The sequence below is a fragment of the Oncorhynchus mykiss genome, chromosome 2 (genome assembly GCF_013265735.2).
Source record: "Oncorhynchus mykiss isolate Arlee chromosome 2, USDA_OmykA_1.1, whole genome shotgun sequence".
Lineage (NCBI taxonomy): Eukaryota > Metazoa > Chordata > Actinopteri > Salmoniformes > Salmonidae > Oncorhynchus > Oncorhynchus mykiss.
This window is the reverse complement of record NC_048566.1, coordinates 33,512,916-33,540,705: the sequence shown is the minus strand read 5'-3', so window position 1 is coordinate 33,540,705 and position 27,790 is coordinate 33,512,916. Positions and strand designations below refer to the sequence as shown.

The 27,790-nt window shown below is 42.3% G+C and overlaps 1 protein-coding gene and 1 long non-coding RNA gene across 7 annotated transcripts in view; one reads left to right on the top strand and one right to left on the bottom strand.

The window, feature by feature from the left end:
• Positions 1 to 17,671, top strand: part of syngap1b (synaptic Ras GTPase activating protein 1b) — a 67,956-nt gene extending 50,285 nt beyond the window's left edge. For 3 of the 6 annotated variants that reach the window (XM_036946399.1, XM_036946398.1, XM_036946389.1), the window contains 2 exons: positions 1,220 to 1,301; positions 11,942 to 15,237. In XM_036946399.1, the coding sequence (XP_036802294.1) occupies positions 1,220 to 1,301; positions 11,942 to 12,364 (505 nt within the window). In that variant the 3' untranslated portion in view covers positions 12,365 to 15,237. Of the gene's footprint in view, positions 1 to 1,219; positions 1,302 to 5,071; positions 5,134 to 11,941 lie in introns of all 6 variants that reach the window. The other 3 variants (XM_036946405.1, XM_036946409.1, XM_036946417.1) reach the window with 3 other exon arrangements.
• Positions 11 to 9,116, bottom strand: LOC118939517. The gene is made up of 3 exons (XR_005036461.1): positions 8,581 to 9,116; positions 331 to 471; positions 11 to 231 (listed from the first exon to the last, which is right to left on the bottom strand). It is a non-coding gene; the product is annotated as an uncharacterized LOC118939517 (long non-coding RNA).
• Positions 17,672 to 27,790: the final 10,119 nt, after the last annotated feature.

The window sequence follows — 27,790 nt, the reverse complement described above, 5'->3', positions numbered from 1 at the left end:
AATTCCACTTTGACATTATGGGGTAACCCCAGCCAGTGACACACAATCTCAATGTAATCCATTTTAAATGTGAAAAAGTCAAAGGGGGGTGAATACTTTTTGAAGGCACTGTATTAAAATGAGTCATTCCTTTTGTGTAATTAGTCCTCTCTCAGCATTCTGTTCATCTCAGGAGTTTAACACTGAAGTTCATCCACGTTGTCAGCAATTTTTCACAGCTTTTCTGTATGACTTTAAATGAAAACCACCATGTCATTCAGGCGGAAAGTAGATGTGATAAGATTGAAGACAATGAAATCTATAATGAGCAAAGCAGAAGAATTTCATTACCTCAGAAATATTGACCAGGTAGGAGTTAGGATGTCATATGTACCCTTGTTCATTGAATCTCCATCACCAAACAGCTGATCGCCATCTTGGATTTGACCTCATGATTGCAGTGACTTTTAATTCATCCTTCACCTTTTGTGTCTGTTGAAGAAAATATCAGAACCATTGCCTTGAATGACCCAGATCTTGAAATTCCAGAGGCAAGTATTTAATGATCCATGTTCCCTTCTCTGGAAAATAATTCTGATGCTGAGTAATCGTGTCTAAATGTGAATTTGCAAGGCAAGAAAAATATCCTATGGAGACTGTAGCAATAAGCTTCCAAATATCCTATGGAGACTGTAGCAATAAGCTTCCAAATATCCCTGCAAGACGACTCTTTGAAATGGTTGTAACAAGGATTTGGAATCTCTATCATGTTGTGTCAGTTCAACTATTCCATGAGGATGTATTGCTAATTAAACCCCATTCAGAACACGATAACCGGCAAAACACCACAATCTAGACATCATTAGGCATGATTACATTGGAAAACACCCTGAATTGGACAGACACATCATGCTGAATCCCTTGGGGAACATGGAAACATGCACTTCAACTGCCTCAAAAATGCTTCCTCGCATTACTAGAGCAGTGTATGTTAAACAGTTACAGCATTGGTTGAATAGATTATAATTTGGCTACCAGAGGTTTTAACAACACTACTATAGACCAGGTAATGGGTATAAATCAACGTTTTTCAGGGCAATGAGCGATCCAGCTTGCACCTGGACAGTCATTATAAGCCTTACGTATTACACTTAGCTACTTCTTGTCTAGTTTACTCACAATTCTCTCACAACTGTTTGAACTCTCTCTCTCTCTCTCTCTCTCACTCTCTCTCTCTCAGACTTATGGCTGTGGAGGATGAGATAAGGGGAGGAGCCGTGGTTGAGCCGCCAAAAGCTAACGTTAGGGTCTTCGCCGATCAGGTCTGTGATTTTCTTCTTCCGGTCGCCATGTCTGTAGGATGGCCTGTGTCTTTATCTCTCTATCCTTCTCTATGTTGTTTTCATCTCTTTGTTGATTTGTCCCTTTTATTTCGTCCAGACAAGTCCTTGGGTTTGGGTGAAACTCATTTGTCTGTCAATCCGCTTAGGTGCTTTGAAGGTCAAAGAACGTCTGTTTACATCTTGTGTCTGTCTCTCAATCAATCTGTTTATATTCTGTCTGACCACATCCGGGTTGTAATCAAATCAGCGTCTATAGTAACTGTACATCTCAGACACGTCTATCAACTTTGTGTGAACTATATGTATTAAATCAAGTTGTATTACCAGTCCAACACAAATGTAAGACATAATACACAACTATTGAACAGTTTTGGTCCTGAGGATGAGTTAATTTGTCAGGCCGACAACGTCTTCAGCATCCACACTCAATGTTTCACGGTCCATGCTTTTAGCCAGCCACTCATCTCCTATCGAACTCGTCAGGCCCGCCCTCAAGCATGAGTCATGCTGCAAAGACATACCAGCTTTCAGTGTGTGTGTGTGTATGTGTCTGTGTGTGTGTGTGTGAAAGAGAGACAGAGTGTGTCAAACCCCAATGTCTCTTACAAACGACATCACAGATGTATGCTCAAGCTTCTTTCATTCGTTTAAATCAAATCCCTGTTCCACCAGAAGATGAGTCCCACCCAACCGCTTCCTCAATCCAAACTCCTTCCTCCCAATTATTCAGACTGAGCATGTCAACGTCAAGTTGTATTACCAGTCTAACACAAATGCAAGACAGACATAATGCACGACTATTGAACAGTTTTGGTCCTGAGGATGAGTTCATTTGTCAGGCCGACAACGTCTTCAGCATCCACACTCAATGTCTCTCGGTCCATGCTTTTAGCCAGCCACCCATCATCTCCTGTCAAACCGGTCAAGCCCACCCTCAATCATGAGTCATGCTGCAAAGACATGCCAGATTTCTGTGTGTGTGTGTGTGTGTGTGTGTGTGTGTGTGTGTTTGTGTGTGTTTGTGTGTGTAAAAGAATGTGCGAGAGAGAGTGAGTATGTGTCAAACCACAATGTCTCTTGCAAACAACATGACACATGTACGCTCAAGCTTCACTGAGTCCCACCCTGCCACTTCCCCAATCCAAATGTCTTTCTCCCAATCCGAGTCAAATCAGACTCAATAGAGGCAACAGACATTTTCTGACATGCAGAGATAAAAACAAAAGCAGAAAGTTTGAGCGGTGTGAACAGACAGGGCTCCCGCTATGTCCCAGATAAGAATGCAGCACCCCTGCAAGGTGTCGAACAGTCAGGGCTTCAGCCACGCTTCCTCAAGTGAGCAGTGATCCAATGTGTCTCTCCTGTTATTTCTCCATTCAGTACACAGCTCCCCCAGAGAGAGAGAGAGAGAGAGGGTGAGGGAGAGGAAGGGAGGGAGGGAGAGGGAGAGATTAGCCAGAAAGGCTTAGAAACTGTGGTTGAAAGGGTGTAAAGCCGTCCAGCGATGCGTGGCGTTGTGTTCAGTTGCCAGACAAGCAGCAGACCAGAGTTTTGCGCTCGCACTGGTTTCACTCGATCGAACGTGGCCAGTCTGTGGTTGACATGTAGTTGAGGGAGTGTCATGATAGACTTGGCCTACAGCATTGGAATCGAAATCTATTGGTTCTTTCTGAGGGCTGAGAGATATAGTTTGAGTAGCTCTTCCCAAGTGGTCGTAGGAGCATCCAAGGCTGGGCATCCATCTTGACATTGGTTTTGTTTCCAAGCTGAAAGAGGCAGATTTGCTATCCAACATGAAGCTGTTTGGGTCTCTTCCTAGATACAGTATTAAATCACAGCAGTCCAACATGGAACTTCTGATGACATTCATTATTTTCATGTCATGCTTCCACCCAGGTTTTCTTTTATCTCATGTTAATTGTCCATTATCATGCAACCACGCGAACATTTCTGTGTATCTCCATTGTTCTGAAGGTTATAGTCAATAAGATTATAAAATGAAGCCATAAATTGTTGTGGGCCAATTGTTTGTGTACCATTACATTCCCATCATGGCTATGCCCAAGAAGAGCATGTCGGCATGTTTTAATGATTGCGTTTCCAATATCTGTCATTATTTGCAGTGAGCCGTACAATCACTTGTCCATCGCCATGGCAGCAACAGGTGTTTAATGCCGGGTGTCTAGGTGGGGGTGTCGGTGACTAATAGGGTTCACGTTCACGTTATCTTTATTATCCCAACAGTGGGCAGTTCACTCGGCTTTCAGCTTTTTGCGTGGAATTTGTGGATTCATATTCCTACAGCATTATGTTGAGAATACCTCCACCCCCTCTCTACTAAATATCTGGTTTTAATGGGATTTCATTGTCAAACTTGATTAAATTAGTTAATGTAATAATATTGCTTGTTTTTATTACTACCGTTTATACAAATGTTCTTAATCTTAATTTGATCAATCTGTTGTAACAGAGAATTTTCCTGTTCAGCAGGAAATGCAAACTTGTTTGTATTTGAGGGTTTATAAAGCTTCTAACGTTTTGTATTTTCCACTTTAAATGTTTGACTTGATTTGCCCTATTGAAAAATGTATCAACCCCTACAAACATATCCATTAATTATTATCCACATTCCTGTTGGTGCAGGATTATTTTCCTGCTGTGAGAAACGGGTCCAATTAATATATTACACCTGTAGGCAGCAACTAGTGGTAGCACTCTTGAAAGTACAGTGGATCAGCCTGTCCTTGGAATGACTCATAACAAATAAATCATCATTTGGATGTTGTACTGTACATATCCTCTCCAACTTAATGTTATATGTTCCATGCATCATTGTGAATATAATGCATGTCTCACTTTACATGGTTATCTCTTTCACATCAGTTATCTACTGTCTCTATAACCCTGTATGTATTTAAGTGTGTTATGTGTCATTCAACCTTTTTTTACATGTGTATGCATATTTATATTGTTTAACTCTGTTTATTAATACTATTTATTCCTTGTTGCAGTAACAGTGGTGTTTATTACTTTTGCCAATGATTACTGCATGTTTAGCAGTAGCATGACCTTTTGCCTCAACTTCTAACCCCTCAGCTTCAGAGGAGATCAGAGATACCATTTGTCTGGACAAGACTTTTCAATCTTTGGATCAATGAATGACATTTAGCTTGAATTAAAATGCAGCTATCTTTACTGCCAAACCAACTCAGTGGCCTTGTTGTCAGTGTCCGCCCTGAGATTGGAAAGTTGGGAGTTCGATCCCAGGCCGAGTCATTACAAAGACTAAAAACGGGACCCAATGTGTCTCTGCTTGGCTCAGCGTTAAGGAGATAGGTTGGGGGCTATGGCCCTGCGATAGAGTAGCATCATGTCCAGAGGGTGTACTTGTACATCAAGCTGCCTCATGTTCTGGCTTGCACAAGATGGCTACTTACCATCTGTACTGCTGCATGTGTGTATCAACAGCCTTGGTTTGCTTCCTCAGCATGCAGACTTGGTTGACATGTTGGGCCCTCTTGTGCTTTCAGGCTGCTGGGTTTGTGTTGGCGCGAATGGTGGTGTGTGTTCCTTTGTGTTTGTGTGTGTCCTGTGGGCGTTGAGTATCCCTAATGCTCCTCAACCCTCGACACCCAACTTCTACCTTTTACTTTCTTCAGTGCACACAAGCCTAGCCTCTCCTCTCCTCCTTTTCTCTATCGTTCCTCTCCTCTTCTCCTGTGTTGATGAGATACGGTGATTTCTCTTAGGGGAGGCGCCAATCCATCCTAGTGCAGCCCCGTCTCGCGCCCGTTCCACCCCGAGTACAAAGGTAATAAACCAACCAGCATACACTTCAGTGGTACTGCCTCTCTCCATCCATACATTCTGCCTCTTCACTTCGATTCCTCCACTGTACTGTATGTGCGTCACTGACCGTATGCAGCACCAACAGAAGCACTTATTGACTTACACAGACATTTTACAGAAAATCACACGTATTATCAACAGCAATATTCTTTCTTTCTTTACCTATTGTTCACATTATTTTGGTTATTTTGATTTTGTCAACAGCAATTTGAATAATGTCGAGCTTTACTGTAATTGAAAATCAATAAATGCTGGAGCTGAAATATCAACCCAGAGTCAGGGGTAGACATAACATAGTAAACAAAAATCTGGGACACTCAAATTAGTATGATCGTTATGTTTGGTATGGCATGTATTAATATGTGGATGTCCATCATCCATTTCGTATGATATATTACAATTCATAATATATGCTACAAATTTGCAATACGTATGATATGTTAAGAATTCCAGTTTGTTGTGGCTAATGTTAAGTAGGTGGCTAACACTAACGTTAGCTAAGTGGCTAATGTTAACTAGGCTAGGGGTTAAGGTTAAGGTCAGGAGTTAGGTGAAAGGGCTAGGGGAAGTGTTAGCTAACATGCTATGTAGTTGCAAAGTAGCTATTCGCTCAACCATCCACACCGACCAACTACCCTCCTTTAATTTTTGCCTTAAATAACCTTCGGCCTGATGTAACCATACCAAACATAACATATCATACTAATTTGAGTGTACCAGATTTTTGTTAACTTTTACATCTAGTCTATGAGGCCAGGCTGGATGGTGTCTTTGGAAAGTATTCAGACCCCTTGACCTTTTCTACATTTTGTTACATTACAGCCTTGATTTAAAATGTGTTCTTTTTTTAATCCTCAGCAATCTGCACAAAATACCCCATAATGACAAAAGGAAAACAGGTTTTTATAAATTTGTGCAAATTTATAAATCATTAAAAACTTTGCATATGAGACTCGAAATGACAGTACTCCATGTAGGCACAACCGACGTACAACCGATCACACAGAGAGCACACTTGAAGCACAACTGCACTGTCTGGAAGACCGCACCGGACTGAATTGGAATCCCTCAAATGACAGTACATGTTAGAGAAAAAACCAAGCCTTGAGGTCGAAGGAATTGTCCGTAGAGCTCCGAGACAGGATTGTGTCGAGGCACAGATCTGGGGAAAGTACCAAAATATGTCTGCAGCATTGAAGGTCCCCAAGAACATAGTGGCCTCTATCATTCTTAAATGGAAGAAGTTTGGACCCACCAAGACTCTTGCTAGAGCTGGTCGCCCGGCCAAACTGAGCAATCAGGGGAGAAGGGCCTTGGTCAGGGAGGTGACCAAGAACCCCATGGCCACTCTGACAGAGCTCTAGAGTTCCTCTGTGGAGATGGGAGAATCTTCCAGAAGGACAACTATCTCTGCAGCATTCCACCAATCAGACCTTTATGATAAAGTGGCCAGACGGAAGCCCCTCAGTAAAAGGCACATGACAGCCTGCTTGGAGTTTACCAAAAGGCACCTAAAGGACTCTCAGACCATGAGAAACAACATTGTCTGGTCTGATTAAACCAAGATCGAACTCTTTGGCCTGAATGCCAAAGATAAGGTAAAGTCTGGAGGAAACCTGGCACCATCCCTAAGGTGAAGCATGGTGGTAGCATCATGCTGTGGCGATGTGTTTCAGCGGCAGGGACTGGGAGACTAGTCAAGATCAAGGCAAAGATGAACTGAGCAAAATACAGAGAGATCCTTGACAAAAACCTGCTCCAGAGTACTCAGGATCTCAGGCTGGAGCGAAGGTTCACCTTCCAACAGGACAATGACCCTAAGCACACAGCCAAGACAACGCAGGAGTGGCTTTGGGACAAGTCTCTGAATGTCCTTGAGTGGCCCAGCCAGAACCCGGACGTGAACCCGATCTAACATCTATGGAGAGACCTGAAAATGGCTGTGCAGCAATGCTCCCCATCCAACCTGACAGAGCTTGAGAGGATCTGCAGAGAAGAATGGGAGAAACTCCCCAAATACAGGTGTGCCAAGCTTGTAGCATCGCACCCAAGAAGACTCGTTGCTGTAATCTGAATACTTATTATAAGGTGATATTTTCGTTTAATTTTTTTGTTTAATAAAAAAAAGTTTTTTCTTCGTCATTATAGGGTATTGAGTGTAGATTGATGAGGGGAAAAAACAATTTAATCAATTTTAGAATAAGTCTGCAACATAACAAAATGTGGAAACAGTCAAGGGGTCTGAATACTTTCCATAGGCACTGTGTAGCACTATATATTTGACATTTAGATTTGTATATTGTACAGATTTAAAATACACATAGTGTATACATTAATGTATGTGACTCTTACACCACTCAGACAAATATGCCAACATTATTTGCACAAATTCAGTCATATACGGAGACTTCCTAAACGTGTAACTCTTTGCATTAGGTAAATTGCTTACCCACTGAATTCAAACCATAAAACTCCAGCATCAATGGTAGAATTCCTGACTGAAATGCATCGAAATGTTCAGCTGTTTAATTCAATGCTCCATTTCAATGCTCCACTATTATCAAATGTTGGCATTTGCAAAACCTTGCAACTACTCCTTCATCCTTCTTCACATCCTTCATCCTTCTTCACATCCTTCATCCTTGTTAATCCCTCCACTACTTTTTTCTTTCAATTCCCTGTGTTGTTTTGGGATGATAAGCGAACTGTTTGATCAGAATATAGATGGTAGTAATATATATTTAGGACTAGATTCAATCAGATTGACAGCCGAATAGCCGTTGTTTTGGCAGTGTCGGAACTGCGATAGAGTTGTCAAATCCACAAGAAGCAACGAAACCACGCCCAACGTAATCCTACAAATTCCATGCGGCCGCATTAGATATTTATGCAGCCGCGTTACCAATCAAACACTCAATCAGATTAGATTGATAGGCTTTAAACCTCTCCCATTAGCCTAACATCAATGGATTGACATTACATTTGAGAGTCATTATTTCTAACATCGATAGAGCCTTCAATTTCTAGCTCCGTTTTGAACTTCTAACGCGGTAAGGATAACAAGGAAGGGAATGGTTTGTGACGTTCAAGAGCACCCTCGCCGATAAGTCAGCTCATGAACGTCTTAACGGGGTAGGGATAATAAAACATTTGCTATGCAGATGTCGGCCAACACTGGTTAACGATGGTTAATGCTCGATCTGATTGAATCCAGGCCATAGTTAGTTCTAGTTATGACAAACAGCTTGACAATTCACAGATACTCTATTAGGTACATGTACAAACACTGAATGCTCTGCTGCAGTAATACATATAAGTAGGCTCTATTCCAAGAACCAATATCAACAAGGTAACTGACTACATCCATGTACAACAATACCCCTGCTCAAATCAACACAAAGTCACTTACACGGAGGAACACGTTACGGTGGGTCATCAACATATCCATTCGATTCGACTCATCTCCCCTCCCATCACTCCCCCAAATAAATGACGGGAATTATGGGAAATCTCCGTATCTGACACAATCCTTCCCTGAAAATAAACAACTGGTGTGCATATATGTCAATGTGTGTGTTTCTTGGAGAGTGTGTTTATATATTCCTGTGTGTATGTGTCCTGTATGTATATGGCACCTGAGCACATAAGTTGATCCAATGTTCATGTATTGTCATTGTGAGTTTGATCAAGTGTGTCGCCAGTACTGTATTGTTGTTCTTTTTGCTCTGGGTCATACTTGGAGAGTTGTCTAGTGTCCTTTATATGTATGTCGGTCATATACTACTGTTCTGGAATATTTGGTTGGTTTGTACATCTAATTTCCACAATGATATGCCTAGTTTGAAACAGAAAACGAGAATTAATTTCCTATTCATGTTGCTGAGTAAGAACATTTGAGAATTGCGTACCAAAGCATACTAACAATGCACTTAACATTGCACAATTCATCCGCTATGTGTTGTTTTTGTCTACAATTTCCTAACTTTTATTAGTTGCAGCTTTTGTACAAACATAAACACCAAGTTGTTCAAGTAAGCAAACTCTGCACATATGGATCTTTAACAGTGAGTGATGCACGTTTTGTTAAGTTGACTGGATCGCTGCTTCTTTTATTAGCATAGGTTGGCTATCTAGCAGCTATCTAACTTTCTTATCATAAAATATTTGCACAATTTTCTCAGTTACATTGGCAGGTCTGGCTAAACTTGGATAAATAATGTGAAAGGGTTTGTAGTAATTTTTGTAGAACTGGTTTGAAAGTAATCCAGCACTGGTAGAGAAATACCACTTGTTCTTCTTGTTTCCATAACACATTTTCTGTTACTGTTGCTAGCACCAAGTAGGGAATGGGATTAGCATGTATGCTAACGGTAATATCTGTTGAAATTGGTTATCGCCGTGTGCTTTACAAGGTTCTGAGTGAGAAGAGAAAAGGTCTGCCAGTTCAATTCCACTTTCTGAAGTTCTCTTTCTAGAGATGGAAACATGTGCTACACACAATGGACACACCCACCCTGATATTTAATGCTAATTCGTTTTGAAATCAAATGGCCTGTTTCCGACTAATTTCTGTACTAAATGCAGATCATAAAACCCTCTTGAAATACCTTTTTTTCTGACTTTCACTTCTCCAGTGCATCGTTCACATCTTAAGACGTCATACTCCTTGGTACAATCATATGAATGGTCTTTAGTCCTTATTGTTCAATGAAGTAATTACACATTTGAGGAAAGGTATTGGCATCTCGGTAGAGTAAATGTCAATTCAGATTCTTCGATTCGTGTAGAAAACTTTTAAATGATTCCACATTCCTGTTTTTACTTGGATATGTTAGACACCATTTCCTCAATCTAACACAGCCTCCATCAGTGCCAATAACCCAGCTATTTTCTTTCCTACTGCTCCAACACAGACTGTACTGAACAGGACTGAACACGATGACTTGCATTCAGAGCTTGATTTAATTAGGAACTGAAATCAATCTGGTATTTGCAATGACGTTATTCTGCGCCAATGTAGGTAAGGATAGATAGCAAAACCAAACTTTGACTTATTCACTTATTACAAATTCTAACCCAGTGCTTTACAGATTTGGTCAATTAATGAGCATCCATTGATAATTGGTCAATGGGTATGGGTTAGAAATTCTGATTGGTGGATTAGACACAGTTGAGATTTTATTCAAGAACTCTTGAATACTAGCTTCTTATTCGAGCTTTGTAGATCAGTATTTAGTCATTATGTCCTCCAATTCGCATCTAAAGTTCTAAGAATTACTGTAACCCATCTGCATGTTAGACTATTATAGTAATGCAATACTATAATATTGTCATCTAGAATGTTTTATCTTAAAGTACTTATTACTATTTAAATGTTAAAGTACTTATAAGGTTCAATGACGTGTGGGACTCAACCCCAAACTTGACAAGGGAACAAAGGTGCATGAAAAAACAATATCGAATTTCTGCACATTAATTGTGGTCTTAGCTAAGCTTTCGGTGAACGCTTTTTGTTCTTAATTTATTTTCTTCTTTCTGTGAAAGTTTTGCTCTGACAAAGGTCAATTGACTGAAAGCTTAGCAAAAACCATGCTAAACCTGAAATGCGCATGGATTCTAATGTGCGTAAGATGAATTAAGGTGACACAATTGTATCACGTTATAGAGTCATAGCTATTTGTATCCCCATGGTTTTCAAGCCTTTACTACAGTATATTTAAGCAATAAGGCACGAGGGGGTGTGGTATATGACCAATATACCAAGGCTAAGGGCTTTTCTTAGCACGTCGCAAAGCAGAGTGCCTGGATACAGCCCTTAGCCGTGGTATATTGGTCATATACCACGAACCCCTGAGGTGCCTTGTTGCTAATATAAACTGGTTACCAATGTAATTAGAGCAGTAAAAATAAATGTTTTGTCACAACCGTGGTATACAGTCTGATATGCCACGGTTGTCAGCCAATAAGCATTCAGGGCTCGAACCACCCAGTTTATAATACAAATTAGAATGTATAGAAATTCCTTGAAATTAATCTCATTGGCTAAGACTGACACAACTCTCATTCTACTTGACTGCTCGGACTCCTTTTGACACCTGTCCCTGACTAGTAACCCCTTCTAACTCAGCATCATATGAAGATCAAGACACTCTGACATGTTGGTCAACCCGAGATTGTAATTCCTTCCACCTTTTCTTTTTCTGACTGTATCCCCTCTCCTATGCTGTCCATCTCTATTGGTGTACTTCATACACCTCTTCATACACTTCTGCTCTGTAACTCATTTTCCTCTATTTCTCTTTCTCCGTTGTTCCTCCCATCCCTTGTCACTTATTTCTCTCCCTCCCTTTGCTTTCTCACATGATCCTTTCTTTCTTTACCTCCTGCTTTGATCCTCTCCTATCGGGACCCTCATCACCCCACCCTATTTCCTCCATTCTATTCTTTTTACATTCGTAACTGATTCACCTATTTACTCTCTCCTCTACCCACCTGTTTGTTCTTCACTGGCCTCCTCTTTTTATTTGACTATTCCTTGCTTGTTTATATCACCCATACTCTCTCTCCTTCCATCCTCCCTGTTGCCTTCTCTCCCCACATTTCCTGCTTCATATATGACTCTTTATATTGCATCCCTCTCTCCTTCCTGGATTGGCTGACTCGTTTACACCCTTGTCCATGCCACAAATCCCCCACTGAATGCCCCTTCTCCCACTCCCATCTCTCCCCTCTCCTACTCCTATTCTCCCTCCCTCTCTCTGTCTTGCTAGGGGGCCCAGCATTCCTCCCTGGGTTCAGCAGACCCCTGTGTGAATACTGAAGGTGGAAGAGGAGGAGGAGGAGGAGAAGAAGAAGGAGATAAAGAAGGAGGGATGACTACTGATCCTGACCATACTATCTCTTCCTCATGCATCTCCTCCACTGGCTTGCCCCGGAACGAGAATGGAGTCCCCTCCCCACCCGTAGACCCTCCTCCTCCCCCCACTCCTCATCTCCACTCCAGTCCACACCAGAATGGAGAGCTCCGTGTCAACCCAACATCCTCCCCAGTGACAAGCACGGAGGCAACTGAGAGCAATGCAACAGCAGGACTGGGCATAGAGGAGAGGGAGCAGGTCAAAAACAACACAAAACCAAATCAGAGAGAGAAGACACAAATAAAAAAGTCTTGCCACATTTCCTTCCTTTTTTGAGGAGGATGAGATGACTGCAATCTTTCCCGTTTCTTTTATGTGTACTCAAACCAGAGAGAGAAGAAATGTGTGGGGGGGTCATTGTACATTTAACTGTACAGTACGTTCAGCATTATCATACAAGACAACAAAAGGGCTTTCCAATGGACCTCATTTCCGTCATGCTCAAACTGGGCTTTGGTCAGTATCTGTCTTGCAGGACAAGATAATGATACCTTTTAGTTATCGTTGACATTGTGGGATCCTCATGTACTGTTTCAATCGATCAAACTATAGAGCCTATCATACACTGGTATAGGCCTAATCACCAAACCAAGCGACTACGTGAGATTTTGCTTTGTGTGTTTGTTTAATCAAATAAAGACAGTAAGCAAACACTATATAACGTCTCACTCCCCAAAAACTTCTCAGTAGCCAATAGCATCCTACTAATATATACATGCGTGTAGTATCCCATAATTACATCGATAAAGGTCTAGTCATTTCCTGTCCTGAAAACTCCAGCTCTCAAATTTAATTGGTAGAGATGTGGTCATCTGGCTTTTGTAGTCTGGTTTCCTTAGTGCCTTTGAGTGTATTTTAACAGGGTTTTCAAATAACAGGCGGAGATGATATTGACAGAAGGATTATTTTAACTGATGATAGTACATAAACAGTCTAATCAAGATCCAAAAATAACTATGCTGTTTGAAATGCAGACTAACTACAGAGTCCAGAACAAGCAGAATACGGTTTTATTTTTGGCCTAAGGAAAGTGTGTGATGTTTTCAAAACATTGTGTGTAAATTAAGGGACTTCCCATTCGTGGACTGGACTCGTGCAATGTTTTCTCTTCTCAATCTCAGAACCTGTGTGTGATCAACTGGTGCTACAGACACAAACAGGGCCATCTCCAAATCAAGTGTGTGTGTCAATAGCACTGCCTGTCATGTTTCCCACTGTCTGTATGTCTGTCTCTCTCACTCTGTCTGTTATTGTCAAGGTAGCCTATTTCTTTGATGTATTTGTCTATGTTTGTTTGTTATGTGTGTGTCGTGTCCTTACGTGTGCAATTGTTTAATGGAGTGGGAGCTGGGTCAAGTAGGGTGCATAAACCAAATGAGACAATAACAAAGTTGTCAGGTCAAAAGTTTACCAGCAATTTTAAGTGGTTGAAAATATCAAAGGGATACTATTTGTGGACCTTCAGTGTCCTGGCATATAACGTAGTCACTTGTAACACCTAGTACACTTCCAAAATTGTTGTCATGGCCTTTTCTGTTTAGTACCACGTAAACTATTTATTTGATTCTTATTTTGGGGTAGCCAGTTAAGTCTAGCCTTAAGTGCCTGGGTCTCAGATAATGACATTTTGGCCAGTAGTCAAACAGCGCTCAGACAAATTTTTATGTGGCATAGACTTTCTTCATGTCGTTTCGAGGGACTACTTTTAAGTTAACGTACCATTCAGCTGAGCATGATGAATGCTAATGTAACAACATTTTGAGAAAACAAAGATTGTTTGGGGCATCGTTAGTAAAGAGTACTTCAAATCTAAAACATGTTACACACACGGTGCACTAAAAGGAATTCATTGCTTTGTGTCAACTGTTCAGATATCACCTGTCATTGAATACTGTTATACTGTGTTGTCGCGTCCTCTTGTTTTGTGTATAACTTGTCCATTGTAATCTTTGTTTAGATGTGAACTTGGGTTTATTTTGGCCCTTTTAGATTCACACTGGTGGTGCTTTATAACTAGTTGGATAACATTCCTTACTCTGGCTTAGCGTCTCAAGTGAATTAACATGCTTCAGACAGTCCTGGTTTTGCAGAACCCAACACCGGTCTTATTTCACTTTTTTTATTTGATTAAGAGTCAATTTACTAAGGGCCATATCCTAACTTGATTTATATTTTTGCAGTTCTCCCATTGGCATCATGCATTACGAGTAAGTCTGAGTTTAACATGCAGATCTCAAGTTAGGATTCGGCACTTTGTGTATAGGGTCAAATGCCTCCGCCAATGCTGTGTCGGTCAGTACTAGGGGATTAGCCATAGTGTAGAGTGGATGAGATTCAGAGATATGAGAGAGATTTAGAGTGTTGAATTAAAAGTTAACCAAATGTGATTATTAATAGGGAGAGTTTGTTGTAGTTAACTTGTGTTAAGTCAGCTAATATGGCTACCTTTCTAGTGCCAAAACATATCAGTAATAAAATGGCTTTTAAAGCAGCTAGGGTTTTACATCTGCATTGAGTAAAGATATGGGACTATACAGGGTCACTGGTTGATATATGAGCATTGCCATTAATATACCTCAGAGATGCAGAATTGAGAGACTCAGGTAAACAAATATTTGCCTCAGAGCTAAACACAAACTGACAAAGAGATTAATCCTACTTTGTAGGGAATGCCATCCGATACAGTGGTTGGTGCATCTCTTACACGATCTATCCCACTGGGCAAAAACTGGTTGAATCAACAAAGATTCCACATCATTTAAACAAAAAGGCTAAATGTGATGTAGTAATGGAATTTCATTAGGGACGTTAGGGAATTTTGTATTTTTTCACCCAAATCTGAACCTAAATCCAATGACATAGATTAAATTCACTTTAGTTGACAACTCAATCGATTGTAAATCAAAATTAGACGTTGAAATGACGTCTGTGCCTAGTGGGATGGCTATGATTGGATAGCAACTCATCAAGCACCTCCCCGTTCCTTCTCTCTCTGTCTTCCTTTTCTCTCCTTAGCCAATCACGCAGCTTCGTGGAGGACAATCTGGAACCTAATTGGCTGAGGCAACATGGGCAGCCCGCATGGCCTGGCCATATATCAAGAGCGCTCTCTCGTGATGCGATTGGCTGACAAAGGGAGAAGTTGGGCCATTGGTCCAATTCTCCTGACCTTAAGGATAGTCCAGAGCCACAGCTGACCATGTAAGGATCTGCTGTGTTATTTACCCTACTTTACTTGGGCCCTCTCTCTCTGATTGGATGGCTGGACAATCTGTATTTGACGCTTGTGATTAGATATTTTCTTTTCAAGACGTGCCAATCTCGGGAAATGGTTTTGTTGGCTCATCAAGCATGTGAAGAACAGCTATGCAGATTGACATGATATAAACCTTTTGGGATTGAGTAGTAAGTGAAATGAAAGAGGGAGAGCTGCTGTGTGTAAGATGCATTTCAAAGGTGCTGTAATTTTTCTTTCCTAACATTTTTCTAAGATCTCACAATTAGTTTCTTTCATTTTTCCTTCCTAACATTTTCTACAGTCCACCCACTATCTACCCATTCCTCTTTCTATCTATTCTTAACCACCCACCTCAGTTTATGTTCACTTTTAGACTTTTTCTGCTCCTGTTCATATCTGCCATGGTTTTGGTTTTGTTCTTTCTTCTTTATCTCTATTAGTTTTGCATTTAAAGGAAACTAATTATGCACAGCCTATTACAAGTGAAACTGCTACAAAACAAAATATTGCTTCAATTAAAACTTTGGAAAATGTAGACAATGCTATGATTTATATTTCTATAATAATGCTTATTCTTACCGTAGTACTACATCAACTTTTCATTGGAAATCTTCCTCTCGCAAATGTTTATTTCTTGATAATGACAAGACTCTAGTATCTAATGACAGTCCAGAAATTATCCATTTTATATCAACTGATTTTTCTTAAGACAATCTTATGGAACATTTTGTGGCGAAAGATTGCCCTGGGATTGTGATGGATAAAAACACAAACTGTTGTTTTACCTGCTCCCCTCACAATGATCTGCACGTTGCCGTGACCTGTACCCCTCCACTTCTCTCTTGTAATCCCTGGAAGAGAGATGCGAGGATGGATGTTGTTTTTCTACTTGACAATCGCTGGGGAGCTCTCCATTTTACAGACGATCTAAAAACTCCTTAGAAGAGGACATCCTTGCCATCACATTTTTGTTTTCCTATTTCTGTCTCTGATGTAAGCTTAGTGGAGCAGACGCGAGTTTATCATGTTTTTCCAGTGTGGTGAGACCGAATTCTGGAGCCAAGTTTCTGTATAACTTCCATTTGATTTCTTTGTATGGACTCCACTGACACAGAAGCTAAATAAAACCCTGTGCCCTCCTTCACCTCTGACCACTGAAAAGTGACACATCCAAAGAGCGAGAGATTAGAGGTTAATACCTTTTACGTGATTGAATGTGTGTGTATATACAGTGTGTGTACAGTTGTTGTGTATATACTGGATATGTGTGTGTATATATGGTATGTCTATGTGTATATACAGTTTGTTTGTATATGCAGGGTGTACAGTTTTTTTCCTCAATCCTCTAATCTCTCTCTCTCTCTCTTAAATGACGTATTTGACTCCTCAAAGAATAAATGTTGGGGAGTGGAGAGGTTCACACTGGCAATTTAAAGGACAGCTGTCTGGGAAGCACTTTCTGTGCAGACACTGACAAATCCGACACCTCTGAACACCTACACACCTAATTATGCCTCTCAAAACAATCTCTGGCTTGCACTCATTTTCTCATCAACTGAGGCATTTTTTAAAATTATATTTGGGTGACCAAGCAATGTTTGTACATATACAGTATATAGAATAACTAAGATAATATTTCCAGTGACCTCCATCTCCTTTTCTTTGAATTCCTGTAACTATTATGATTCTTCGTTGTTATTTGATTTAAGTTTTGCGTTTCTCTACATTAAATGTTTGCAATGGTTGTCATTCAGATATATATATTTATCCAGACAACCCTTATCTAATCTTTCCAATTTAGTTCCCCGAACTCTGCCTCTCATAGACCCCTCTGTCAGGCTGAACGTTTGGTTCAGATCACACTGTTACTTGTGAAGCAACTCTTCCATGCAAGTAACACCATGTTATTAGCCATTTCTTCAAGTTCTATTAAGTGTGCCTCCAACTCGCCAACCCTCCCTCACCCTTGAACTTTCAACCCCACAGGTCACACATAGTCATACCCTTTGACAAGCCATAGTCCCCCAACCCCTCTATTTTTGTTTTAAAAAGGACAGACATTCGGGGATTTGTGTATATTAATGGAAGAGTGATATTGAAGAGTGTATTGCCATTGTAAATGGATTTGTTATGAATGTGGATATTCTGATTATTTAATTATTATTGTAATAATGATTATGATTATTGCCACTTTGATTTTGTTGATTCATTCCTTTGATGCGGTCAATAACAATTCCTTCATTTAATTTTTGAATAAACCGGAATTTATATTTTTCGGGTGGGTGAATCTTGGAGATAGAAATACTTAAATAAATGACTAATAAACAAATAATTAACTTCTTAAATTAAGATGTGATATGTCTTTTTTTGTATAATTCCTACAGAACAGTCACCACAGTGAAAAATATTTTGAAACTCTTACAAAGGCCTATTGGCCATTTCATGGTTGATGCGGCCTATTCTGGGGTCCATATCATGAGATACACTGTAGGTTACAGAAACATCATTAGATTATCACTGGACAACCAAAGACACAGTATGCCAGACAGATCATAGTAGTCGACATTTACATTACCATAACCGATCATGTTTGCAAATATTATTTGCTGAGGCTGTTGGTGCATTTCATGTGAGATCAAAATTAAGACTAGTCTTTTTCGTAAGTATTCACACCCCTTGACCTTTTCCACATTTTGTTGTGCTGCAGCCTGAATATAACATGGATTAATTTGAGATGTTGTGTCACTGGCCTACACACAATACCCCAGAATGTCAAAGTGGAATTATGTTTTTAGAAATATATTCAACCCCTTTGTTGTGGCAAGCCTAAATGATTTCAGGATTAAAAATGTGCTTAACAAGTCACATAATAAGTTGAAATAATAGTGTTGACTACCTCATCTCTGTACCCCTCACATACAAATGATTGCAAGGTCCCTCAGTCTCTGCAGTGAATTTCAAACAGAGATTCAACCAGAAGGACCAGGGAGATCCACCATGAGGCCAATAGTGTCTTTTAAAACAGTTAAATAGTTCAATAGCTGTGATATAAGAAAACTGAGGATGGATCAACACCATTGTAGTTACTCCGCAATACTAACATAAATGACAGAGTGAAAAGAAGGAAGCCTGTACAGAATACAAATATTTGCAATAAGGCACTAAACTAAAACTGTAAAAAAATACAAATAAACAAAAAAATGTGGCAAAGAAATTAACTTCATGTCCTGAATACGAAGCGTTATCTTTGGGGAAAGTACATCACATCACTGAGTACCACTCTTCATATTTTCAAGCATGGAGTTGGCTGCATCATGTTATGGGTATGCTTGTCATCGGCAAGGACTAGATCGTTTTTTTTAGGATAAAAAGAAATGGAATAGAGCTAAGCATATGCAAAATCCTAGAGGAAAACCTGGTTCAGTCTGCTTTCCAACAGACACTAGGTGACAAATTAGCCTTTCAGCAGGACAAAACACAAGGCCAAATATACACTGGAATTGCTTACCAAGATGACATTGAATGTTCCCGAGTGGCTTAGTTACAGTTTTGACTTAAATCGTCTTGAAAATATGACAAGATTTGAAAATGGCTGTTTAGCAATGATCAACCACCAACTTGATAGCACTTGCAGAATTTTAAAAATAATCATGTGCAAATATTCTCCAATCCAGGTGTGCAAAGCTCTTAGAGACTTACCCAGAAAGACTCACAGCTGTAATCTCTGCCAAAGGTGATTCTAACATGTATTGAGTCAAGGGTGTGAATACACATGTAAATCTGATATCTCTGTATTTCATTTTCAATAAATGTGCAACAATATTTATAAACATGTTTTCACTTTGTCATTATGAGTTATTGTGTGTAGATGGGTGAGAGAAAACATAATTTAATCCATTTTGGATTTAGATTGTAACACAACAAAATATGGAATAAGTCATGGGGTATGAATTCTTTCGGAAGGCACTGTATGTAGCCTGATACATCATCCAGTGATAGCTTGCTAGCTAGTCACCATCTGACATAATGCAATAAAATTGTTTGGAAAGGTCCTTTTTTAAAAAAAAAACATATTTTACCTATATTTAACTAGGCAAGTCAGTTAAGAACAAGTTCTTATTTTTAGTGACAGCCTAGGAACAGAACTGCCTGTTCAGAGGCAGAATGACAGATTTGTACCTTGTCAGCTCGGGGGTTTGAACTTGCAACCTTCTGGTTACTAGTCCAACGCTCCTGCCACCCCAGGATCTCTGCAAGCCAGAATGTTGAATACAATTACATTTGAACTTACTCTACTGGTTGTTTTGGTGGTTGGTCATTATGCTGGAAATTTGAGACAAAATATCCACAGGAAAGTGTTATTAAACTGACTTTTCTAAACCACCCCCTGTATTTTAGCATATGCTCTTATCATAAGCCATGACAAAATGTGTAGAATTGCAGGACTCCCGAAAACCAGAAAAATAGCAAACATTTTCAAGAAACAGAAATAGAAACAAAATAGAACATACAAAAGTAATCCATACTGTTCCGGGAACATAACTGTTATTTTAAAAGCACAAGGACCCAGTTAACAACCTTATTTTAAGTTGCAGGCATTTTTACTAGTCCCACAAGAAAACGCAATAAAGCGCCTATGCAAAGTGCTCACTCTGTCACTCAGAAACTTATTCCAGTGTCTGCCTGCAAGCTGAAAATCTTTGTAAGCGTGTGTATTTAGGCTACCTGCCCATTCCCCTTCCAAAGCGTAGGCTACTGTACTGTTGTTAGAATCGTGATTCAGAAGATATAATCTATTAACTTTTTTTAATGCTAATTTAGGATTCAAAAGGCCTAATTATAATGTTTCACAAAGGATTTATTAACTACAAAAAGGCAAGATGTGTTTTTAATTCTGGTGCCACTCTGCACACACAAGCGTGTTAGCTAGCTAGCTCAAAGGACATTCAAAGTTCTTTCATAGAAGCCGGCCCTCTTAGGTATAATTCAGTGGACCTAATTCAGATAATGCATGTCATAACAAGATGCCCAGCACTTCAAGCCTCCTCCACTACCCTCTCTCGCTCAATCCCCTCCCCACCAACAAAATGTCAGTCACATCTTGTGCCATAGTCTACACTTGTCTGTCCATCACACATGTAAACAACTACCTTGCCTGCTCTATCCACATTGATTGGTCAAGTAATTTAATGAGCTAAATGTAAAAAACTGTTGATATCACAGGTTAAAAAAGAAACAGCAAGGAACGATATAAACCGGTTGTTTTGGGGGGTTTGAACTAGTTCAGAACTTTATTTTGCTGGTTGGAACAGTGGAACGGAACAAAAGAAATGTGGTTCTGTTCAGAATTAAACAATTGGAAAATAATTCTGGTTCCAACCCCTGGAGGTAGGTGCCCCAGATGTGGGGATGCGGCCCCGCTAGTATATGCATGCATTCTGCGTATGCATTTATATTGTTTGCTCTAACAAACCATGAGAGCCACACACAGATCAGATCCGCGTTTGGAAGTCGATTTAAGGCCTACTTTCCTGTGGATATTGGCTGTGTCCGAAATCTGTATTGCCTACTACTTACTAAAACTGCATACCGTGTACTAATCATAGTTTAGAACGTACTGTTTAGTAAAATCAAATACAGTAAGCAACAAACATCAACATACTAAGCTCATCCATATTGAGAATGCTCATCTAGTGCGGAAATGAACAATTGCATTTCGCCATTTGTTAAGTTTGGTACACCTCATCATCAAAGGCCTATTATCAGCTGTTATCTAACACACTTGGGTCTAGAAAGACGATTCTCTTCCTCAATAGTGTGCAGAGAATTCAACTAGAGGAAATGCCTAAATGAATATGAAAGCGTTTCCCAAACTCTGTCCTCGGGACCCCAAGGGGTGAATGTTTTGGTTTTTGCCCTGATTCAAATTATCAAAGCTTGATGATTAGTTGAATCAGCTGTGTGGTGCCAGAGCAACAAGAACAAAAAATGGGGTCCCGAGGACCGAGTTTAGGAAAACCTGGAGTATGACATCTTGGCATTTAAAGCATACTAAATATATTTTTATTTCAGACACGGCCAGTGTCTCAGATTTTCAATTCACTGCCCTTTAAATACGTCACTTATAGTTCAATCCTGTAACGGTTTTCTTCCTGGGAAGGAGAGGCGGACCAAAATGCAGCATGGTTATTTATAAACATCTTTAATGAAAGATGAAACCGTGAACACTACAAAAAATAAGAAACCGTGGCAAAACCAAAACAGTCCTAACTGGTGCAAAACACAGAGACAGGAACAATCACCCACAAAATACCTAAAGAATATGGCTGCCTAAATATGGTTCCCAATCAGAGACAACGATAAACACCTGCCTCTGATTGAGAACCACTCCAGGCAACCATAGACTTACCTAGAACACTCAACTGAACACAACCCCATAGACTACAAAACCCCTAGACAAAACAAGACACATAAATCAAATTGGATGGAGTTAGGCTGCTTTACTTACCGTCTAACGAAGAGGGCTCAACAGGGAACTTCAGGCGGAGCTAGCCTGTAGAGGTGACTTTCAGGATTTAAATCAATACATTCGTGTTTCCATCTCCATCGACCATCTCATCGCCGATCGCCGAAGAACTCTGCCACCCAGGAACCCGAAATCTTCTCCTTCCATGATTCCGTCATCCCGTCCGAGTCTTCCAGAGCCCATGCAGTTGGGACATGCTCCTTTCCTGTGAATCGAACCTCAAAGGCGGATCCAAGAAGGGCTCTGCCTATAAAAGATAATCTATTCAGGCGTGTCCTTATTTGTAAATATCTCCCAGAAACAATTCTCCATCCTAGTATAGATAACCGTGAAGAGGGATACTAAGTACGTAGAAGGCTTGATAGATTCGGGAGCAGCAGGTCATTTTATCGCTCACCAGCTAGTACAAGAGCTTAACATTGATCTAACACCTGTCACCCCTCCCTGGACGGGCAGCCATTGGGCACAGGCTCCATTACGCACCTGACACAGAGCGTCACCCTCCAGATTGGAGTCTTCCACACCGAAACCATTCAACTCATGAACTTTCATCCCCCAAACAGCCACTCATCCTCGGACACCCCTGGCTTTGTCGTCACGACCCTGCCATCTCGTGGTCTACTACCTGCTTCATTAGTTGTCTCAGCCTAACCTGCAGAGCCACCACCATTAAGGACTCTGCCTCTGCAGTGCCGCCCACCATACCATCTGAATACGCCCAGTACAGCAATGTCTTCAGCAAAATCAAGGCCTCCACTCTGCCACCACATTGCCCAGGGGACTGTGCTATTGACTTACTCCCTGGAGTGTCCCCACTGAAGGGCCGTGTTTAGCCCCTATCTATCCCGGAAAATGAAATGAGGCAATGGAGAACTACATTGACGAAACACTCAAACGGTTTCATTCGTTCTTCTTGCCCGGCTGCATCCAGCTTCTTCTTTGTTGGAAAAAAGGACGATGGTCTCCGCCCATGTATTGATTACCGTTCCCTGAACGACGTCACGGTCAAGAACCATTTCCTTCCTCTGATCCCAGCGACCCTTGAACAAGTGGGCCGCACCAACATCTATACAAAACTCGACCTGCGATGTGCATATAACCTTGTTCGTATACGTGAAGGCGACGAATGGAAGAAGGCCCTTATCACCGCATGAGGGTACTACGAATACCTGGTTATGCCCTACGGCCTTACTAACGCCCCTGCCGTCTTCCAATTCTTTATGAACAAGGTTTTACAGGATATGATCGATCGCTTTCTCCTTGTCTACATTGATGACATCCTGATTTAGTCCAGCTCCCTGAAGGAACACATACAGCGTGTGCAAAAGGTTCTTCAATGGCTCCTTGACCATAACCTTTATGTGAAGACTGAAAAGAGCACCTTCCATGTAACCTTGGCAAACTGCCTCGGTTTCGTACTGACACCTGGAGGTGTCAGCATAGATGAGAACAAAGTCCCCTCCATCAGTAACTGGCCCAAATCCACCACCATTAAGGAACTCCAACATTTCATTGGGTTCTCCAACTACTATCGCCGGTTCATTCGGAACTTCAGTTCTACTGCCGCTCCCATCACTGCCCTTACCAGCCAAAAGACCCGGATTCGTCAATGGACTGAAACCGCCCTGACTGCTTTCAACAACTTGAAATGCCTATTCCCCTCAGCTCCTGTTCTTCGCCAACCTGATCCGACTCTTCCTTTCACCCTGGAGGTGGATGCCTCTGAAGTAGGAGCCATATTCTCTCAGCAGTTGGGAACACCTCCAAAATCACATCCCTGTGCCTTCTTTTCAGGAAGTTATCCTCCGCTGAGAGGAATTACGATGTGGGGAAAAGAGAACTCCTCACCATCAAGCTGGCCCTCAGAATGGCACCACTGGTTGGAGGGCGCACAACATCCCTTTCTCGTCCTAACAGATCATCGTAATCTGGAATATATCAGAGGAGCCAAGAGGTTAAACTCCAGAAAAGCCTGCTGGGCTCTCTTCTACACACGCTTCCATTTTCATGTTACTTACATCCCCGGAAAAGAAAAACTTAAAAGCTCTCCCGCCAGTTTGACCTTCTGACCAATAACTCAGACCCTACACCATTCTTCCTTCCTCTTGCATTATGGGGCCGGTACTGTGGGAGGTTCACTCAGCCATACAATAATCCCTAACCTCAGACCCGGCTCCTCCTGAGACACCAGCTGGAAGGAGTTACGTACCAGCAGCTGTTAGACCCCCAACTGATGCAATGGTGTCACACGTCCTTAGGGTCTGGCCATCCGGGCATTACACGAGCCACCAAACTTCTAGCTCATAAATTCTGGTGGTCCTCACTGGCATCTGACGTAAGGGATTACGTACTCTCCTGTCCAGTCTGCACCCAAACCAAAAGCCCTCATCTCCCTTCCGGGAAGCTTCAACCTTTGCCAATCCCTCACAGACCCTGGTCCCACATGGCTGTTGACTTCATCACAGACATTGCTGAATCCTCTGGCAACACCACCATCCTTGTCATAGTAGATCGTTTAAAAAAAATGTGTCTGGTTCCTCTTCCTCATTTACCTAACGCCATGGAATTGGCTAGGTGTATGTTCCAGCACGTGTTCCGTCTGTATGGTATTCCGGAGGACCCCGGAGCCCCAGTTTGTCTCCCGGGTGTGGCTAGTCTTCTGTGACCGACTGGGGGTCGCCCTCAGACTCTCCTCTGGGTACCATCCCCAGACCAACGGGCAGACCGAACACCTGAACCAAGAAATAGGGAAGTACCTCCGCCAACAATGTTCTACCTCTCCACACGACTGGAGTCGGTATATGGCCTGGGCCGAATACGCTCAAATCACTCATGCATTCATCCCTCCGCCTTACTCCGTTTCAGTGTGTTACCAACCCCCCATGTTTCCCTGGGAGGCGGAGCCTGGTACTGTCCCAGCTGTTGACGACTGGTTTCGGCATAGTGAACAGGTATGGGAGACAGGTATGGGCTCACCGCCATCTGCAGAAAGCCTCTAATACCCAGAAACGCTTTGCCGACCTACGCCACTCTTTCACCCCGGATAGCGTGTGTGGCTCTCTACCAGAGACATCTGGCTCCGCCTCCCCTGAAAAGTTATGTCCTCGCTTCATTGGTCCCTTCAAGATAACCCATCGCATCAACCCTGTCATGTATTGCCTCCAGTTACCCCATCAGTATAAAATCTCCTCGTTCTTCCATGCGTCTTTAAAACCGGTCCTCTTCATCCTACAGTGTCAACCTGCAGTCAGTGCGCCCCCACTGTTGGACGTCGGAGGGGAACCTGCCTATGCCATTCAAGCCATCCTTGATTCCAAACGCCTGAGAGGTTGCATCCACTATCTAGTGGACTGGAAAGGTTATGGACCTGAAGACCAGGTTATGGGTCCAGGACATCCTCAACACAGGGATGATTCAGGCATTCCACCGTAACCGTCCGGATCGTCCCGCTCCCCGACCTCGGGGTCGACTCCCGAACAGGCCCACTGGACATCAGCCTTGACGCAGAATGTCGGGTCAGTTCACGACTTTGTCGAACCAGCCTGCCGGACCTCGCCCCACGAGGTAGGCTGCTGCCTCTGCTCCCCCGCCCGCTCCACCCTCCAGTGCTATTGGGTCGTCAGGAGCCTTCCTTGGGGGGGGGGGGGGGGGTACTGTAAGGTTCTGTGTTAATTTTCTTAGTCAACCTTGTGTTCTGTTTGCCTTCTTGAACGTAGCCCTGTCTTTCATTTTTGTTCATTGATTTCAGCTGTGTTAGTTACTCACCTGGTCTCATCAGCTCCTTATTTACTTCAGTTCATTCTGTTTGTGCCTTTGTGAGGTATTGTTTGTTTTGACTCTGCTAAGCCTTTTCCTAGCTCATTTGTGAGAACCAGTTATAGCATTCAGTCCTAGTTTTGATTTACCTACCTGTGTATGACCATTGCCTGCCTGTGACCACGATTCCTGCCTTCTGCAAAGGCGAAATAAACACCTGCCGCGCAGGTATCTACACCTTTTTCTCCCTGAGTATTCATTTACACAAGTATACACACCCCTGAGTCAAAACATGTTAGAATCACCTTTGGTAGCAATTACAGCTGTGAGTCTTTCTGGGTAAGTCTCTGGGAGCTTTGCACACCTTGATTGTTGAATATTTGCACATTATTATTTTTAAAATTCTGCAAGCGCTATCAAGTTGGTGGTTGATCATTGCTAAACAGCCATTTTCAAATCTTGACAGATTTTCAAGACGATTTAAGTCAAAACTGTAACCAGGCCACTCAAGAACATTCAATGTCGTCTTGATAAGCAGCTCCAGTGTATATTTGGCCTTGTGTTTTAGGTTATTGTAATGCTGAAAGGTGAATTTGTCAACCAGTGTCATGTATTGTCATGTTGTGTCTTGTTTCTGTCCTTTCCTTTCACCCTGTCTCCCTCTGCTGGTCGTACTAGGTTACCGTTTCTGTCCCTCTTTCCCCCAGCTGTTCCTTGTCTTCTCTGACTACCTCATTCACCCCTTTTCCCACCTGTTCCCTTTTTCCCTCTGATTAGGTCCCTATATCTCTCTCTGTTTCTGCTTCTGTCTTTGTCGGATTCTTGTTTGTGTGTCTCATGCCTGAACCAGACTATCATCGTGTTTGCTGCAACCTTGTCCTGTCCTGTCGGAATCTACCTGTCCATCTGAGCCCACGTGTGTTCATCATTAAAGAAACTCTGTTTGTTAATTCGCTTTTGGGTCCTCATTCACGCACCTGACAGAAGAATCCGACCAAGAATGGACCCAGCGACTTCGGATCCTCTCCACTCAGCCGTCGAGATCCAGGGAGCGATGCTAGGCAGACACGAGCAGGGATTGTCTGCTGCTCGACATGCCGTTGAGACCCTGGCCACCCAAGTCTCCAACCTCACAGAACAGGTTCACCATCTCCGCCTCGATCCACCGGCCACTTCCAGGGCTTTCGAATCTCCGGAGCCCAGAATCAATAACCCGCCGTGTTACTCTGGGGAGCCCACTGAATGCCGCTCGTTCCTCACCCAGTGTGATATTGTGTTTTCTCTCCAGCCCAACACTTACGCCAGGAGCACTGCTCGTGTCGCCTACGTCATATCTCTCCTTACTGGACGGGCTCGTGAGTGGGGCACGGCAATCTGGGAGGCAAGGGCTGAGTGTACTAACCAGTATCAGGACTTTAAGGAGGAGATGATACGGGTTTTTGATCGATCTGTTTTTGGGGAGGAGGCTTCCAGGGCCCTGTCTTCCCTATGCCAAGGTAATCGATCCATAACAGACTACTCTATTGAGTTTCGCACTCTTGCTGCCTCCAGTGGCTGGAACGAGCCGGCTTTGCTCGCTCGTTTTCTGGAGGGTCTCCGCGCAGAGGTAAAGGATGAGATTCTCTCCCGGGAGGTTCCTTCCAGCGTGGATTCCTTGATTGAACTCGCTATTCGCATTGAGCGACGGGTTGATCTTCGTCACCGAGCTCGTGGAAAGGAGCTCGCGTTCTCCGTTGCCCCCCTCTCCGCATCACTACCATCTTCCTCTGCCGGCTCGGGAGCTGAGCCTATGCAGCTGGGAGGTATCCGCATCTCGACTAAGGAGAGGGAACGGAGAATCACCAACCGCCTCTGTCTCTATTGCGGTTCTGCTGGTCATTTTGTCACTTCATGTCCAGTAAAAGCCAGAGCTCATCAGTAAGCGGAGGGCTACTGGTGAGCGCTACTACTCCTGTCTCTCCTTCAAGATCCTGCACTACCTTGTCGGTCCATCTACGCTGGACCGGTTCGTCAGCTTCCTGCAGTGCCTTAATAGACTCTGGGGCGGAGGGCTGTTTTATGGACGAGACCTGGGCTCGGGAACATGACATTCCTCTCAGACAGTTAAGGGAGCCCACGGCCTTGTTCGCCCTGGATGGTAGTCCTCTCCCCAGGATTCAGCGTGAGACGCTACCTTTAACCC